Raw genomic sequence first — 19,229 nt, 5'->3', positions numbered from 1 at the left:
TTTTTAACGCTGTCAACAATGCTCTGTGGGCTTTTGAACATGCCGAGTCAAACCAACGCTTTGTTCCAGAAAAACCTTTTTTTGGTTTGGCTAAAAGGTCCTTAGCCACCTGGCCACAAATTGCCTCATACGCCGCTATTATTTCTTTACCTTGCGCGCCAATTTTTTGACAGATGTCCACTTTCTCTTTTATTTTAGGGAAATTTTTTTCATAGAAATGTTCCGGGATCACTTTAGCCCATTTCAATCGTCTGTCTTGGTCGTGAGGTTTCAGGGGATGTACTGGTTTAAGTGCTGTTGGCGGTGCTCCCATCTGGCCACCCCAGGCCACTTCAAGTAATACAGGGTTGTGGTCACTATAAGGTGTTATGACTGTTCGATAGTCCATAGTCCGATTTAGAATACCTTGTGAGACAAAGATGTAGTCTATCACTGAGCCATGATGGATGCCAGTGAAGGTTGGCGCCCTTACGCCCTTGTCGGGTTCATACAAGTCATGGTTTGCAAGTAATTCTTCTAACTCGAACCCCTCTGTAGAATGTTCAAAGTGGGGACCCCGGGGGGCCTCCTCGCCCTCCTCAATTGCATTATCACTCCTTCCCATACAGGCTAAATTACACAAATGAATATTAAAATCTCCTAATAGGATAAACTCATAAACTAAATTGATATTCTGAGACACAGTGTTTAAAATGCTGTCTAGGTTAGCGACATTACTACCTCTGTATTCGCTGTTCCCAGAGTTATAAAAGTTGACATATATCGTCCTGCTATTGTTATTAGTCACCCTTTCAACCATTAGGATGTTTACGGAGTCGGTTTTTATCTGCCTGTAGCTTCCCTTCAGATCTAGGGAAAACATAATGGCCAAACCACCTTTGGCTCTACCCATACGGCTAGGGACGGCAGAATTAGTGAAGCAAGTGAATCCGTCCCACCAAAAATTAGCGGATGTGTCCCACGTTTCTTGCAAGGCAATTATATGGTACTTAGAAATAAAGCTCAAACAGGCATTATCCTGTCGTTTTGCATTTGAGCCAGCAATGTTCCAGCTTATAATTTTACAGGAGTCGGTTGGTATCCTAGGCTCTTTTTCCCCCACCAAACACCCTTCAGCTAAGCTTGAAGATATGTCCACCTCATTCCGTTCCACCTCAGAGGGGCTCTGTATTAGGACGGTGTTCAGGATTGGCTTTTCGCGAACCACCCCCAGATACAAAAACCCAGGGTGGTCGTTGACTAAGGACACATATCTCTCTGGTGTTTCGTAAAACGTGGGCACACTAAGGTCTTCACCAAAATGACGTTGGCTACAATTTATTAAGGGTATATTTATGGTCTCGCTTTCTAAGACAGTTTCAGGTTTAAGTCAATCACAGTTGTTTAAGTCAGATAAAGGAGCATACCTATTCCCTATTCCGCACCCCCAATCAAAGGGGGTAGCTACCTGACCTTGACCCATGACTGAGGTGTTCCACGTAGGTAGTGGGGTATTTGGGCGTAACAGAAACTGGTTGTTTCTCAACCGTGGTATAAACCTGTTGTTCCGACCAGTAGGGTCTAGGCCCGGCAAACCAGGACCCCAACCATTGACGGCTGGGTCAAATGGCATGGAAGGCCAGAGATTTGTCTCATGCGCATGATTAGGTCTTCCATACTCAAAGTTAAACATGGGCCCTAAACGGTCGTTAGGATATCGATGTCTGGAGCCCCCTTCCCGGTTTGAGGCATTATACGCTCTCCTAACTCTAGGGGAGTTTGAAAAAGTAGGGAGCTGAGCCTCACTATAAAAGAATTTTAAAGTGAGCGGGATTATAGAACCGCTCCGCCGTTGGGGTGGGAAGATATTAGTCAAAATGTTTGGGAGGACGTCTGCATCGGCAAAGTTTATAATCACACAATCCCCCTTAAATTTTTTAGGCTTAGACCCGATCCAAGAAACCCTCCTGGTCATAACAATGTCCCTTGCTAAACTATCCATCCCTTGGTGGGCCATGATCATGTTAGTGGTGAGCCAATGTAATGCTTTATCTTTCAGGTCCTGTTTAGATTCTATTTTGTTTTGTGCTAAAACTGGGACATTTGCCAGTACTAGCACAACTGGAGAGGCTTCCAAAATGAATTGGGCTGAAATGTCCTCGTGTATTGGACCTCTTATGTCACCGGATGTCGAGGACGAAGCGGCTCCTCCTGCTACCTCCTGACTAGGTGCCGTTAATGAAGTTAATGGTAGGGGGTGCTCTGGTAGGGTGGACTGTGGTGCGCTCTCATTAGGTAGAGCCTCTACATCTCCAGTCGCCAATTTTGTAATAAGGGAGGATAGATTTGCCACCTCTTCAACCAGATTATTTTGTACTACCCCCGCCTTTTTAACCTCCGATGTTAATTTGTCCAGTTTCCCAATCAGGGGCTTGATGATTGTCCTGATTTTTATGTCGATCATATCTTGTATCCGGTTGAATAATTCATCGTCTATGATGCGTCTAGACTCTGCTTCAACATCAAGCTCCATATGTTGCCCTTCGCGTCTTGGCGGTGGTGTAGCCAACTTTTTCCTGCCTTGTTGTTTCCCCCCTCGCTTTGTGTGAGATTTTCTACAGGCTCTCACTGCCCGTGGTGCGGGCTGCTCCGGTGATGGTACTTCCTCCACAGTAAATGACTGATGGTTTCGATCAGAGTCATTATCATTATTGGCAGACGAGTTTACCAAAACATGGGGATCTTCTTCGTCGCTGCCATGGTCTTGTGAGATGTGGTCTAATCTATTTGACTGGGGAGTCTCTAACGGTGTAGCCAGCATCACTGTAGATGATGCACTTGAGGACGGGCTTTCTGGCGGCATGACTGGAGATTGGCTCAAGCCTAGCGATTGCCTCCTCTCATTATTGATCTTACTGACTTTGTGTACCACATATGAGTACATAGTATTAAGAGGCTCCGTAGCGGCGGGTGCCGACTTTTTCCCTACCATATTGCCTACCAGGTGAGGCAAACTAGCAATATCCCAAAGTAGGTGTCAGAATCGACAGACAAATGGCAGCTGGGCAGAGGGTGATGATAGGCGAGCTTAAACAGTACCTTATGAATGCCAGGCTGTAAACCTCAGGGGGGTGGCCTCGCCTTGCCTTCTCGTGCCTCTGAGGGCCACAGAGGGCCACAGAGGGCCCGCCCTTTGCCCGGGCATCGCCCCGGGCACTCCCGCGCGCTCCCGCGCAGCGGGGTTCGTTGCTTCTTAAAGGCGTCGGTTGAGGAAATTATGCGGGGCGGGGCGGTCAGGGAGAGCGGGCCAGGTGACTTGGCCTCGGGATCACCGGGACTCCTGGGAGAGTGAGTCCCGGTTCCCAGCGCTCGCAGCCCTGTCACTCGCACACTCGCCCCGCAGGGGCCAACACTCGGATGGGCAGCCTTGACGATGCGGGACCCGCGAAGCGGGTTCCGCGAGGTGTAGATGGGTCCTTCCTTCAGCAGCAACAAATCCTCCTACAGATAGCAGGGCAAGAGTCAGTATCACGTCCCAATTTCCTGCTGGGGCGGGTTCCTTTTCTGCTGCTTTTGCGGGGCGGGGCGGTCAGGGAGAGCGGGCCAGGTGACTTGGCCTCGGGATCACCGGGACTCCTGGGAGAGTGAGTCCCGGTTCCCAGCGCTCGCAGCCCTGTCACTCGCACACTCGCCCCGCAGGGGCCAACACTCGGATGGGCAGCCTTGACGATGCGGGACCCGCGAAGCGGGTTCCGCGAGGTGTAGATGGGTCCTTCCTTCAGCAGCAACAAATCCTCCTACAGATAGCAGGGCAAGAGTCAGTATCACGTCGTAGTAAGGGTCACAGGTAGTAAGGGGACACAGAAAAGTGGCAAGGTGGACACTGTCATATGGAAGGAGCTTTTTCAATACCAATTACTGAAGGAAACACATACAAACACATACATGCATGTTTATAGCTAGTATTGATAAATACGCTATAACCTTCTTTTGCTTTGTATATAATATTTCAATCTGCACTACTACTACTACTACTACTACAGACAAATATATGTAAATGCATGTACACGAATAGCAGTTCACACTTATAAGTATGTGGCATACTCAATATCATATTTGTATTCAAAATTAATTAGAAATCTTACTGGCATGCAATTTAAGACTTTTATGAAATTATTTATTTCTTTGCAGCATCACACTCGGTTTCCTTTTAGGGAAGTAGATTCATAAGTATCCATACATATCTTTCAACAACAATGTGCACAAAGTTTAAAGTGGCTTCCTACTTACCCCAATACAACACTGAGCTCTTTCACGTGAACCCTTGTATGCCCTCGCAAGTACTCCGAGAGCATCTTACTTTTGAAATAAAACTCCTGAAGTCTGTCCTCCAAATGCATTACACACTGCAGAAATAACAAAAGACTTTTAGACTCCATGAATCATGGCTGTAGTCACACAATGGATGCTAAATAAATATGTACAAGCATCAAAAATATACATCTGTCAACATGGGTGTTTATCTGCACTTCTTCCAAATCAATTCTGAGAAATTCGTATTTTAGAAGTATGCACTGGCTGTGCAGATTGACCTACTCTAAAAAAAAAACATGCAACAAGTAAAAGGGGTTGTATTCAACAGATATCAATTTTCTTTATTGCGTTTTGATACTGCTTCATGGGGGACATTTGGTCATAGCAAACTTACAATTATATAAATATCCAAACTCATAGCTGTCCAATTTGCTTGACATGAGGAGATTTATTCTTGATGTGTATAGACCACATCCAATTGCTCACAACTTGAAAGCTTCACAATTGGACGGTTCAATTTTGATAGGGACGACGTTGGCCTAAGGTGGGTCTGACATTAATCATTCAGTGAAGGACTGTAAGAAAAGGTGCCTAGAAAATGAGTAGGAATGACATGGAGAGTGGTCCTGCCCTGTATAGGTTCTGGACATTTGGGAGGTTCAATCGAGTTTAGCCATAAGGCAAGGCTTTTGTTGGTTTGGATACCTAAAGCTTCCACATATGGAGATTTTGTTTTCTTTAATCATTTGGATGCCCTCTATTGCCTTGGTTATGTTGTAAACATTTAAATATGTATGATGCGTTCAAAGCAGACTGTAGTGTACTGCTTCACTTTCAAAGCACACTCTAAACAAGGAATTTAGAGTAGGGTGAGAGCAGGTCTTTACCAAACTCAATGACACACGTTATCAACCTCATAAGGATGACAGGCTTTTCTGGGACAGCAGAATGACAAAACAATTCTAGATTTAGCATTTATGCGTGTTTAAGCCTTGAAGACTTACTGCATAGTTTTCTGTAGTTTGTTTCTGCATTTATGATTTCAGTTCAAAACATTTTTGTTAAGTAAGGACAGTGCAGGTATGCAATAGATAGATTGACTGATTAGTCATTAATATTGATTGCAGTAATGGTGAAGACACAGCGGTATCATGTTTCTTAGTTGGAAAGCTGGTTTCTATAGATAACATGTTTCCTCTCCTCCCTTTATGCTCACCTGACTAGAGTAACAAAAATATAGGTCACACTATACATCCACAAAATTAAGGTAAGAGGAAGGGTCAGTGATTAAAAGAAAATTACTGGGGAAACCCTTTAGCAGCTACCTGCGTGTACCTACCCTATTAGTATAACCGATTCATTTCAGCAAATTGTTCATCTTTTGTCTTATCTATCTGTGTACAATCTAACTACAAAATAAACATAATCACAAACTTACAAAGGCAGCTGGGAGATTGAGTTTGTAAAGCTGTGAAATGGACTGGAGTAAACTTGACACTTGACTGGAGACCAAGACCTCTTTGCCCAGTTTTCCACTGTCCATAGTCTTCCTCTGGCTTGTAGCCACCTGCACAGTCCACTTGTCTGTGTCGGCAATAATGCAGACAGTTTCCGCCACTGGCTCATCCAGTACAGGATGCTGCATGGTAAGAAACACGCATGTTTAAAATAAAAATCGGCACACATGAAAAACATCACACCTTGTTATTTCACTACTTATTTTCCCACTGCCATCATGTTGAACCCCATCACAAGGCTATATGATTTAGTAAGGGATGCATAAAGAAGCATGTATCAAAGTACTACCACTTCATTAAGTTTCTAAGTTATGTGACCCCTTTTAGTAAATACAACATAATCCTTTAGTGGGTACTCACAAATCCTTACAGTTTTTTTGCGTAGATCAGAAATGGCATTCCAATCGCGCCTCATTAGAATGACCTATGATACTACATTCATAATTGCTACTAGACAGTTTGTTTTTAAAGAACAAGTTACTTACCTTCGGTAACAATCTATCTGTAAGAGACATATGTTAGTAGTAGATTCCTTACCTTTAGAATTTCCCCCAGATGTCAGCCTGGATCCGGAGATTTTTCCCCAGCGCATCGGTAGGTGGCGTCGGTTGACTCCGCATCAGTCGTCGGCATCGTGGTCGCCGGGATGACGTTTTGGTGCCTACTTACACGACGTCCTGGTGCGGTGATGTCAGTTCTGACACAACTTTCCATGCCATAACCGCAGAGCCATGCAAGACACCGACCACTGGTGCGCCACAACTAGGGCCCTGTATGGGAGTCCCTAACTCTAGAAATCAGTTAACAGAGCGGGGAGGTTGGGTGGGGCGGTAAGGAATCTACAAATAACATATCTTTCTTACTGATACATCATTATCGAAGGTAAGTAACTTGTTCACCTGAAATAGGCAGTTAGTTGTAGATTTGTTATCTTTAGAATAGATACCCCAGCAATACCATCCCCGGAGGAAGGTCTGCGAACCAAGTTCAGACGATAAAGTCCTAGAGAACTGAATGGGTCAAAATAGCCGTCCCTCCGGACTTCGCTGTCCAGGCAGTAATGTCTGGTAAACGTGTGCAGAGATGCCCACGTTGCAGTCTGGCAGATATCAAGAAGTGGGACTCCGTGTGCCAAAGCAGTGGTTGCTGCCGTAGCCCTAGTGAAATGAGCATGAAACCCCACTGGAGGATCCTTCTTAGCCAAAGCATAGCAGAGCTTTATGCAAAGGACAACCCATCAAGAGATGGTACATTTTCGAACAGCCCAGCCTTTCTTGGCACCTCCATGTCCAATAAAGAGTTGATCATCCACCTGGAAATCTTTGGTACGGTCAAGGTAGAGTGACAGCGCACGTTTAGGGTCCAGACTGTGGAGTCTCTCCTCCTCCTTGGAAGGGTGCGGAGGTGGGAAAAGGTGGGCAAAATAATAGATTGTCCCACACGAAATGGTGTAACTACTTTAGGAAGAAACTAAGGCCTCATTCTAAGCACCACTTTGTCCGGATGCACAGAGAGAAAAAAGGGAGCTTGGAAGACAGTGCTTGAAGCTCCCTCAGCCTGCATGCAGAGGTGATGGCCACAAGGAAGGCAGTTTTGAGAGTGAAGAGCCTTATAGGACCGTTATGAAGAGGCTTGAAGGGAGCACACATAAGGTATGTGAGAACAAAATTCAAGTCCCTCTGGGGCATTATGAAAGGAGAAGGAGGAAACAGATGAGTAAGGCCCTTAAAGAACCTATTAACAACAGGAAACTTGAACAAGGATGGCTGATCTGGCAGCTGAAGAAAAGCAGTGAGAGCTGCAAGATAACCTTTGAGAGTGCCCAGTGCAGAGCCCTACTGGGCCAAAGAAAGTATATACAAAAGTACTTCTGAAAGAGGGGCAGAAAGGACCCACAGCCTTTGCTGTGCACCATGCCACGAACTTGTTCCATCTACAGGGGTATATCAAGTTAGTGCAGGGACGCCTGCCTGCCAAGATGACATTACAGACTTCGGGTGGAAGGTCGAAAGCTGTCAACTGTCGCCGCTCAATCTCCATGCAGGAGGTGGAGACTGGACAGGTTCGGGTGGAGAACCGTCCCCTGCTGCTGAGACAGAAGATCCTCTCGAAGGGACAGTCTGATTGGAGGATCGATGGCCATGTTCAGAAGCTCGGGGTATCAGACTACTTGCGCTCAGTCTGGAGCCACAGAATAACTTGGGCCCGGTCTTGCTGGATCTTCTTGAGCATTCGGGGCAGAAGTGGTACAGGCGGAAAGGCATACAGGAGGCCGCAGTTACACTCGCACCAAAAAGCATCGCAGAGCAAGTGCTGCTCTGGAAACCCCAAAACGCAATACTGCTTACATTGGTGTTCTCTTCGGTGGCTAACCGATCTAACCAAGGCTCTCCCCACCGCTGAAAGAGACCTTGCACTACCTCGGAAATAAGACGCCATTCGTGATCGACCAAGCACAGACTGCTCAGTTTGTCCGCCCTGGCATTCAGAGAACCCGACTGGCGTTGAACTAAAAGGGTCATGCCCTGATGTTCCAGCCATCTCCAGAGGCGAAAAGCCTCCTCCACGATCCCACCCCACCATGTTTGTTGCACTACCAAAAGGCGGTGGTGTTGTCTGTGAACACCTGCACCACTTTCCTTTGAGAGAGGGAAAGAATGCCTTCAATCCCAGTCGGATCGCCCGGTTGATATGGAGCCCAGACGCCTCTGATCTCCACCTCACCCAGATGGCCGCCCCATCCCAGGAGTGACGCATCTGTCACCACCGTTAGATATGGTTGGGGAAGGGAGAGAGATCAGCCTCGGACCCAAGCTTGGTTCGTTAGCCACCACTGCAGTTGTTGTGCAGTTCCGTCTGAGATCTGAATGTAGTCTGAAAGATTCCCCTGTTGCTGTGCCCATGAACTTCAAGTCCCACTGGAGAGCCTGCATATGCCATCTGGCAAGATCCACTAGCAGGATGCAGGAGACCATGAGGTCCAGCAGCCTCAGAGTCATTCTCAACTAAATCCGGGATAGAGGCGGAAACATCAGTATCATAGCCCGAATATCGCGGACTCGCTGCTCGGGAGGATAAGCCCGAAACTGCACTGTGTCCAGAACAGCTCCAATGAAAAGCAGCATCTGAGAGGGAGTCGGGTGTGACTTCGGCACGTTTATAGTGAACACTAGCGAGTGCAGGAAATCCGCCGTAGACTGGAGGTGGGAGACGACAGCCTGGGGCGAGCCAGTCCTCAACAGCCAGTCGTCGAGATATGGGAATACTGGAACCCCTGATCTGCGCAAATGAGCTGCAACTATCGCCATCACCTTTGTGAACACCGGAAGGGCACTGGTAAGGCCAAAGGGGAGCACAATGAACTGAAAGTGCTTGTGCCCCACCGTGAACCGTAGATAGCACCTGTGGGCTGGCAAGACAGGTATATGTAAATAAGCGTCCTGCAAGTCAAATGCAAGTCCAACACCACCATCCAATCTATGGGGTCGAGGGCAGACAGGACCTGAGCCAACGTGAGCATCTTAAACTTCTCATTCCAGAGGAAGCGTTGAGGGGTAGAATAGGATGCAGGCCTGTGTCCTCCTTGGGCATCAGAAAGTAGCGAGAATAGCAACCACGACCTACTTCTGGCACAGGGACCTTCTCTATAGCTCCCTTGGCCAAGAAAGCTAAGACTGCCTGGCGGAGAAGTGCCAAATGATCCTCCGATATGCGTTTGTAAGATGGTGGCATGGAGGCAGTAGGAGTATCGAAGGGGAGGGATTAGCCCCTTTGGACGATTTGCAAAACTCACCTGTCCGATGTGATGGATAGCCAGTAGAGGAGGTCATGGCGAATCCTGGAGAAGGGTGTTGGGTAAAGAACACTGGGTCGTCCAGGGCAGGACGGTGGCGGCGGGCAACTGTCCTCTCCACAGGACCAAGTGCCCAGGAGAATATCAGTGAGGGCCTCATTGAACGGCAATAGGGTTCAGAAGATGAAGCCGCAGGCTGAAGCACCTCTATCAGGAGGTTAGTCCTGACTGCCACTGACGGGAGCTCAAGGCCCAAGACCTCAGCTGCCCTTCTCACCACCACATCATAGGATGCTCCCTACTCCGTAGACATGGGAGGGGGAGAAAGCAAAATAGTGTCTGGAGAGGTGTCCAGACCACTAGCATCACCCAGATCCTCTCGCAAGTCCGGTTCTTCTAGCTGGTCAGTTAAAGGGTCCAGTGACCCCTCCCAGTCCTCATCACCACCACTCTCTGGTCAGTAGGGAACACCAGAGATGAACAGGAGAACTAAAGTACCCTCCGGCGACAGTCGGCTCCAACTTGGGGATGAGAATAAGAATGGGGACGGCGCCGACCAGTGGCACGGTCAGCGCCAGATAAGGTTGAGTAAGATTGACCGGCATCGATCTGGATCCAACCTGGATCCATGTGTGGTCCGCGCAAAACAGCAGCATTGTAGGTTCCTACCCGCTCCGCGTGGCCTGAGGCATGTTGGCGGAGACGGGCTGCCCAAAGACGAGTTGTAAGGCCTCTTAGAACTGAAGTTGGGCAGGGAACGCTCTGGATCCTGGAAAGGGTGGGAGGCGTGGAGTCGTCCCTGAAACAGGCACCGGGTCCAGGGTATTTGAACAACGACGCTCCGAGTGCCACGTCGCGTCAGCTCACCGATGGGGAGAAGGTGAAGAGTGCTTGTGCTTCTTCACCTCCTTCTTGTGTTTCAACTTACCTGAAGACGCCGACGACTTGGAGTGCGACGAGGAGTGGGGGCTTTGCAAATGGTCTTGAGAGCTTCCTTTTGAACGAGACCGGGAAAGACGCAGAGCTGAATGCTTTCCGGTCCGCTCCTGCAAAGTCTTTGGGTTCATGGCCCGGCAGTCGTAGCACGACTTTGGGTCATGGTCGCGCTTCAGCCACCACAAGCGCACGAGGTGCAGGTCCGTCACGACATAATTTTGTGGCAAGACCCGCCGGGCTTGAAACTGGTCCGACGTTGGGACATCCCTCGCGTACCAGGAGTCCAAAACTCGAAGAAGATGCTGACAAAAGTCGCAAAAAGGTTAGCCAAAAAATGCCTTAGGGGTAGCTGTCTCCGGATCTGCGCTAGGCTGGTGCAGAAAAAGAAAGAATTGTCTCAGTGCGCAGGGGGCGGCGTTTAAGTAGGCACCACAACGTCATCCCGGCAACCAGGAGGAGTGTAGCTCAATGGTTAGAGCGGCAGACTCTGATGCAGAGTTCTGGCCAGGGACCAGGGTTTGATTCCCGCCTCGGCGGGGTCTCGGGCTCAATTTCCTCGGACCTGTTAATTCTCGCCTCGGTGCCTATTCTAATCACGGGCCCCACGCTGTAACTCTGGGCAATAGCTTGCTTAGCCTCCACACCGGCCCCAACAGCGCTAAGGATGCCTGGCTTCACCCTGGGGGTGCCCAGGAGTGGACACTTCACAGGGAAAGCCAGGAGGGGTTCCAGAGCGGTATGAGTATCAGCGCCAGGAAGCCGAATAGGCGACACCGCAAGGTGATCGTCTGGTGACAGTGCGCTCTAAGTACCATGACATTTACATTTACAATGACGCCGACGACTGACGCGGTGTTAACAGACATCACCTACCGACACGAAGGGGTACTGCTAAACAAAAATCTCTGGATCCAGACTGACACCTGGGGGAAATTCTAAAGGAAAGGAATCGTCAACTAACTGTCTCTTTCTGATTCAGTCTTTACCAGCCAACATATTTCAGGCACCGGACTTCTTCAGTTCTCTGAGTTCGCTTAACTCTTAAGTTGTGATGATGCGTCTGTGTTCTAAAACGAGCATATCTCTATATCATGAAGATGCCATGATCGGTAGATGGCTCAGTTTTATTACAGTGAATCGCTGGTTGACCATCAATTGATGTAACTTTCAATTAACGCTATGACTACAGAACTAGTCATCATCAATACCACAAAAGCACAACAGAGTAACACTTAAAAAAATATGTGCTTATATCCTTGGGGAAACGGTCTCCCGATCACATAATTGTGAAATACCAATTCCATTTCTTTTCCTGGCCAATTGGAACTTAATAATGATCAAACAAATGCCTTTAAAAAAGAGGAGGGTATCATTCAAGGTAGAATATTTTAAGTAGGGTTAACAACAGCAGAGAGAATTATATTTATATCCTCCACAACGTCATACCACGTTAGAAATTTTCAATGTCAATACAGACGTGTGATGCTTCATTTTTTTTCAACTGTTCTTTTATAAATAGAATGCCAACTGTTTAAGAGGTTGCAACATAATTTAAGAACAGTATCTTTAGTCAAGGCTATGGTGCAAAAAATATGCAACTGGTTCCATTTGGATTTTGACCTGTTTAGCATACAGCTTACACTTCAGTGATTTTTTTTAAACGGAATCAATAATAGGTTGGGCTGAATGTTCTGCGTCCAAGGTAAACAAGTATATGGTGTGAACATCTAACTGTTACAAACATCCTTTTTTCTGAATGAATATTTGTTCTACATATAGTTATTATTATGGGTCAAAGAAAGCACTTTTTAAAACCTTCCGTGACACATATTTTTGAAGAACGGAAGACGGCAACTCCCTGAAGGTTAGCAACATGGAATTTATTTTACGTGACAGCAAACATAAGAAATAAGACTCCAAACACATCAGGGTATAAACCCACACAATAGAGCATGTGTACACCAAAGAGTAATGTTCAACTGCACTTACAATTTCGAATTGTAGCTGAAGGAGGAGTCTAGATTTTATTCAAGATTCATAATGACCACCACAAAACATAAGGTATCGACTTGTGTTATGCGCAAGAAAATTTGAATGAATTTGTTCGCACAGGGACTCCAAAGAGTACTCAGGATAAATAAATTGAAGCCTTTCCTGATCCTGAGCTGGTTAAATGGTCACAATGAAAGGCAGCGGATGGCGACTAAATCCAGCAGAATGCAAGCTTGCAATTGCTAGTAGTTTTGCCCAGCAAATTGTGAGATTATGTTGAGTCAGTGCCCACACGTAGTTCAGTGGATGTGAGCTCTTGAAATTCCCTTAATGTAAATGTTTAATCATTATAATTTTATAACAGAATATAATATTCAATTTTGGAAGAACATCGATGAAATCTGCAAAAATTCACAAGAAATATTTATGCAACAATCCAACTGCCTCTAGAATGTGGAATGTATAGATTTTTTCTGGTAACTTTTCCCTTCACATCTACAACAGCATTCTCCATGCCTCAAACACAGATTTTTTTTTTCGCTTTAAAGCTGCAACCTCTTTTTGTATCTCCGCAAGAGATCCCCCAGCCACAAGGGATAAGAGTAAAAGTAGCCCATCCAAATCCCAATGTTCATCGTCTCTTTACAGTCCATGGATCAAATTTAAGTAATTGGTTTTTGCTAAAAAGGAAGCCTAGTATGAACAAAATGTGAAACATGTAGGAGAGTCCAGCAAAAAAGGTAAAAGAAATCTCAAATGTTAATTAAACTCTTATAATCCTAGAAGGCAAAGCCAAATATTTGGTATGCATAGGTTTTTCACACCTATACTTTAAAAAGGATCACCCTCTGCCTTCTCAGTGGCACAAGAACTTAGTAATTAGGGCATCAGTTAACTCCCACCTAGATTATGCCAGTGCTCTATATGCAGGAGCAGCATAGAAATATTACTTTACTTTGGTAATTATATTTCTGGTGGATAGATGATCTTCCAGCACATTCTTTACCCCAAGAATCTCATATCAGGCACCAGACTGGGCTGGAATTCTTTTTACCCAGCAATAGGTCTCCAAAGCCATGTGGTTTTATTCACAACTCTGAGTGAGTCTCTAGAGCCCTAGGAAGAGGGTTCATCTGGCGTTCATCAGTAAAACACCCCTTTACTTTCTCTTTAGAGGATAATCTTGCCCACCTTCAAAGACACTGAGTATGACATCTTAGCCAGCTATGACTTCGTCTTGGGTGACTGGACAGCAGCCCATGGAGGTGCAGCATCCTAAGGTGCCTGGTTAGGAGTTGCTGGAGTCACCAAGTCCACAGAATCGTGTCCATCTTTGTGGGGGCAGAACTACAGGTACAGAGCTGTCCTGAACAAGTCCAACTTTGTAGCTAGAAGATCTTGATGTGCATAGGGTCGGGCTTTGTAGCCAGGAACTCCACTATCAATGACGAGGAAGAATTACTGAGAAACAGTACTGTTTCTTTGAGGAAGAGGACTTCACCTTCCAATGGTTTTATTCATGCTTTCTTTGAGAAGATCTTATGGAAGCTCATTTACTTTAAGAGGGTTTACTTGAAAGTGATTAAAACTAGCCACAGCTTGTGCTTGCTAACGGTTTTCGGGTGCATCACAGCACAGCAGTTGCATACTGCAGAATTGTGTTCCAAGCCTGTGACACCAACAAGGACATCTTCTTGTAACGTCTACAAGAGGGTTTCAATGCTAAGATTTCTGGAAATTTAGCTGGTAAAGCACCAAGAGGGCTCTGGATCCGTATTGACGAGGCACACAAAAATAGCAACTGGCATCAGCGTGAGGGCAGACACCTAACAAACTAAAATGTTATCATACCAGGTGGTTAAAGTTGAGGCTAGGGCCTCTTGGCACCACCTGGAGGTGCTGTAAAGCAATGGCTGGAGAAAGGTTATCCAGACTAGCCAGAAACCTAAAGTGATATTCTTAAGGTGAGAAATATTAATAAAGACATCCATTAGAAAAAGCTTATACAGAGACTCCATTCAAAGTAGTGTAAAATGCAGCAGGGTCATGCTAATCTGTGGTTTAAGCAGCAACCAGGCAGTCCTTACACTATTTACTCATGCATGACGAAATCTTGTTCAAAATAGCATGTCCAGGCGAGGGACCTCTTGGATCGACCCCTGTCAGACGACGAGTTGGGTGCCGCCCTGGGAGAGCTGAACCCGGGCAAGGCTCCATGTCCTAATGGATTCCCCAGTGAATTCTTTCGGAAGTTTTCGGTCCAGCTGGGACCGCTTTTTCGGCCGGTGGTAGAGGAATCGTGCGAGACCGGGACGCTCCCACCAGACTGGCGTCATGCTGAGGTGGTGGTCTTTTTGAAGTCCGGGAGACCCTCTGAGAGCCATGCCTCATACCGCCCCATTTCGCTCCTGAATACCGAAGCTAAATCTTGGCGAAGGCCCTTGCCACCAGGCTCAAGCCGTACATTACGGACCTGGTCCACCCGGATCAGGCTGGGTTTATGCCACAGCGGGCTACCCGCCACAATATCAGACGAGCTCAGGTAGCGGTCTCGGCTTGGAAATGTCTGGGGGAGCCGGCCGCTCTGTTCCTTGGGGATATGGACAGGGCCTTTGATTCCCTGAGCTGGACTTATCTCTTTGCTCTGCTGAGCCGTCTAAATCTTGGCCCGCGTTTTCTGGCGTATGTCCAATTACTATATACAGGCCTTACGGCGTCGGTGCGTGTTGGAGGCGCGGTGTCCCGGCCGTTTCTGGTCCAAAGGGGGACGCGGCAGGGCTGTCCCCTCTCCCCGTATTTATTTGCGCTCGCCATGGAGCCTCTGGCGGCATGCGTGCGCATCGATGCTCAACTCAAGGGCTTCCGTTGGTCGCCGGGCCTCACAGATAGAATAGCGTTGTATGCTGACGACGTCCTGCTTTTTCTCACCGACTTGGACCGATCTGGGCCGTGACTGCTGCGCATCCTACAAATCTTTGGTGAGACCTTCGGTCTCTACATGAATCCGGACAAATCCACACTGTGGACGCTGGGTGGACAGCGGAGCGTAGGAGACTGGGCTACAGGCCTTCAGGTGGCGTCGGGCGGTGTGAAATATCTGGGGGTTTTCCTATCAGAGGACGCGGTACTCTCCCGGGACCGCAACATCACCCCGGTGTGGGATCGGGTACGTCAGGATATGAAGGTTTGGGCGCGGATGCCACTTTCTATACTCGGCAGGTCTGCTATTTTTAAAATGGTGGCGCTCCCACGCCTGGTGTATCAACTGCAGAATCATCCCCATGTGATTTCGCCCCGCTGGTTTCAACAGCTTAACTCGGCCCTGAGCAGATTTTTGTGGGAGGGGGGCGTGGCTCGGGTGGCTCTACGGACGTGTTTTTTGTCGACATATACCGGGGGCCTGGCGACGTCGGACGTGCACTCGTATTACCAAGCGGCGCATCTCCTGGTTTTGAACGACTGGTGGTATGGCGACAGGGGCGACCCGGCCTACGCGTTCGAGAGACACTTAATGGGCCCAGCGTCCTTGCACTTGCCGCCTCTCCGGAAAACCCTTCCCTCGGCCACGCAGGTGGTATTTCATGTGTGGAGGCAGGCACTGAGGCGGATGGGCTGGTGGAATATCCTTACGCAGGAAACCCCCCTCTGGCGTAATGGTCGGCTCCCTCAACTGAACGCCTTGATGGGCTTCAGGGGATGGGACGCCATAGGCATTTCAACCCTGGGCGACATAATGTCCGGTGACACCCTTAAATCCTTTACAAACCTGCAGGAGGACTTCGGGATGCCCCGCACCCAGTTCTACAAGTACCTCCAGTTTCGCCATGCCCTGACACCCTCATTAGTGGGCCTGGAACAGATCCCCGAATTTAGTCCCCTAGAAGCCAACATTTTCATGGGAGAGCTGCCAGACAAAAAGCTATCGCGTATCTATCAGATGCTGGTGCGCCACTGCTCCTCGGACCTGAGCGGGCTTAGAGCCCACTGGGAGCGGGACGTCGGAGACATGGACGAGGAGGACTGGGTGGAGGCCCTTGAAAGTCCCAGGGGGGCGGCAATCTCCACGCGCCTGCGACTGATTCAGTTCCGTTATATACACCGCACATACTACACCCGACAGCGCTTATGGAAGGCGGGGCTGGTAGCGTCCCCTGACTGCCTTCGTTGTGGCCTGGCTGTAGGCACACTACTACACACAGTTTGGGAGTGCGCATCGCTGCCGAGGTTTTGGGATGGGGTCCACCGCTGCTTGGTCGAAGTATTATCCTGGGAGATTCTGAGAGACCCTAAGCTAGCGCTGCTGCATGTCATGGCTGGGGTGGAGGGCAACAGGTATAAGCGTCACCTAATGCTGCTGGGGTTTACACTTGCGAAACGCGATATCGCGAGAGCCTGGAAGGCCCCCCCGGGCCCCATCGCTCACACCCTGGAAGAACGGAATGGATTACTGCATGGGTTTAGAACAGCCTATATTTATTGCAAGGGGATGTCCCAGGAAGCATTTAAAAATTTGGAAACGGTGGGCGGACTATCGGGGTCTGGACTTGGACCCACCGCCTGAGGAAGCCACCCTCCCGACAGTGTGAGGAGATGGACTATGAACAGTGACAGTTGGCAAGATAGGTGCAAGGCGTTGTAATGTACATGTACTCTATGCTGCAAGTGGGCACGCAGGGAGGGCGCGGGGGGTGGGTCGGATGAACATTTACTGCATCCTATGTTTGCCATGCCTTACGGGGGGCTTTCGTTTTTGCTTCAATTGCTTTTCAACTGTTAGACTGTAACTGACGATTCTCGTGATGCATTAATGAAGGCAGTTGTCTCTGGGAGACAGAGCTATGCATAACATGTGAGTTCAGACAATAAAGTTTGTTGTGAAAAGAAAATAGCATGTCCAACCCCTCTAGATACCTTACTTCTAAAATTAGCTGCTAATTTCCTCAGCACTCTTACAAAGTATAGCGGTCAATATACCTGTATAGCCACCTCCAAACATGCTTCAAAGGACAAAGACCAATTTTCTTTTCAACCCATCCCAACCAGAAAAGGCCTCCTAGTGCACTTCCACTCTTAAGATGAATTATAAAGCTTCAGTTGCCTAATGAAGGGATGTATTCCCTTTTGGAGTGGCAGGTTAACACCTGCTAAAGAGACCATAACCAAGTATGAGTGGTATGCAAGCGCAGTGAGAATCACTCAATAAAGCTTTATTCAATTGAGATAATCATGCCCTTTCACATGCAGAACGTTCACTTAAGTAGCTGCAAGTCTTAAAATAGGACACATTGACTTAGCACCCAGTTTTATGTATTTGAAAGTCCGCGATTATGTTTGGATCGAATTTAAAATATACACTTGATAAAACATTCTCTGAATAACTTGTAAGGTTCTGAAGATGGAAGAGACCACAATTTACTTACTCTCCTTTCCAACATTACTGTAATTCAGAAGGGTACTTTCACTGCTCAGATTTCAGTTCATAACAATGTATATGCCCAAATACATACCCAGCAATTTATTACATTCAGTTCATACTCATAAGCTAGTTGCACAATCAGAACGAAATCATTAAACAGACAATTTTTAAATTCCCTTATTATGAGGTTGGTAAACAGGGGTGTTCAGGTGTAATCTGTTAAATATCTTATATACAATAAAACAGAAGTACATTAGGCAAAAAGAATGGTTTCAATTTAATAGGACTACTAGTGCTGTAACTATTAATAACACATGCAATAACATGAATAATTTTAATAAATTAAACACTGGTCTTCCAATCATTACATAATTCACAAAAATCTATATATTTAACAGATTGCAGGAGGAATTTAAAGATGCTGACAAGAATAATTATTAAAATAAAAAATATGTTTTTAATTTACCGTAGTTAAGAGCATTTTGTTATGTAATCTAAATGTTTTAATGTAACAATGAACTGTTTGTCTTGTAGATTTTTTATTTTACAGAGTTTTATATAGTGCAAACTTGACCCGAATCGGGTATCAGACCGCTTTACATAGCACCAGTTGCATTACATGAGGACACATTTATTTTTTTGTTAGGCACGGGACGATTAAGTGATTTGCCCAGAATCACAGGATGTTCAGCGTCATTGCCGAGACTCGAACCCAGTTCCCCAGATTCGAGGTCGACCGTCCTAGCCGTTAGGCCAACTTCTCTCCCACGAACACTATACGTTATTATTAAAGTGGCATACATTTTTCTTTTTTCCCCATTTATCTTGTTGCTGTATTTAGCCCTGAAGAAGCTGCTGCATGCTGCGAATCATGTATTGCCTCTTATAGAGATGATTCACAAGATTTCACTCTCAATCAAAAATATTTTAGATAAATATTTGTGTTGTACAATACTTTATTTTCTAATGTAAAATGTATCTTATATAAAACATTTTGAATTATTTTTTGTAATACTCTAAATTGTTGAACCATATCTCTATTAAGTGAATTTATTATCAGATAACTATGAAATTAATACGAAAAATATATTTAATTTCCCTCACCTAAAGATAGGTTTCCTCTGGATATTTATTACATTTCTCTGTTTCATAAATAGGTTGGTATTATGGTGTTTGGCCTGGTAAATCTACGTTTGTGCAGGTCCATTGGCCTATGTTTAACTTATGGCTAATGTCCTGCACTTTAATTTTAACAGTAGCATCATTATTCTTAGATCACTGT

General features: G+C 46.6%; 1 protein-coding gene across 4 annotated transcripts in view; it reads right to left on the bottom strand.

The window, feature by feature from the left end:
* FNIP2 (folliculin interacting protein 2) overlaps positions 1–19,229 on the bottom strand; it is a 459,542-nt gene that overhangs the window by 21,231 nt on the left and 419,082 nt on the right. For all 4 annotated transcript variants that reach the window (XM_078676999.1, XM_078677002.1, XM_078677000.1 and 1 more), the window contains 2 exons: positions 5,732–5,932; positions 4,270–4,385 (listed from right to left, as the gene is read on the bottom strand). In XM_078676999.1, the coding sequence (XP_078533125.1) occupies positions 4,270–4,385; positions 5,732–5,932 (317 nt within the window). The remainder of the gene's footprint in view (positions 1–4,269; positions 4,386–5,731; positions 5,933–19,229) is intronic.

The sequence above is a fragment of the Lissotriton helveticus genome, chromosome 2_1, assembly GCF_964261635.1.
Source record: "Lissotriton helveticus chromosome 2_1, aLisHel1.1, whole genome shotgun sequence".
Classification (NCBI taxonomy): Eukaryota; Metazoa; Chordata; class Amphibia; order Caudata; family Salamandridae; genus Lissotriton; species Lissotriton helveticus.
The sequence above is the reverse complement of the archived record's forward strand: the minus strand, read 5'-3'. Positions and strand labels throughout refer to the sequence as shown.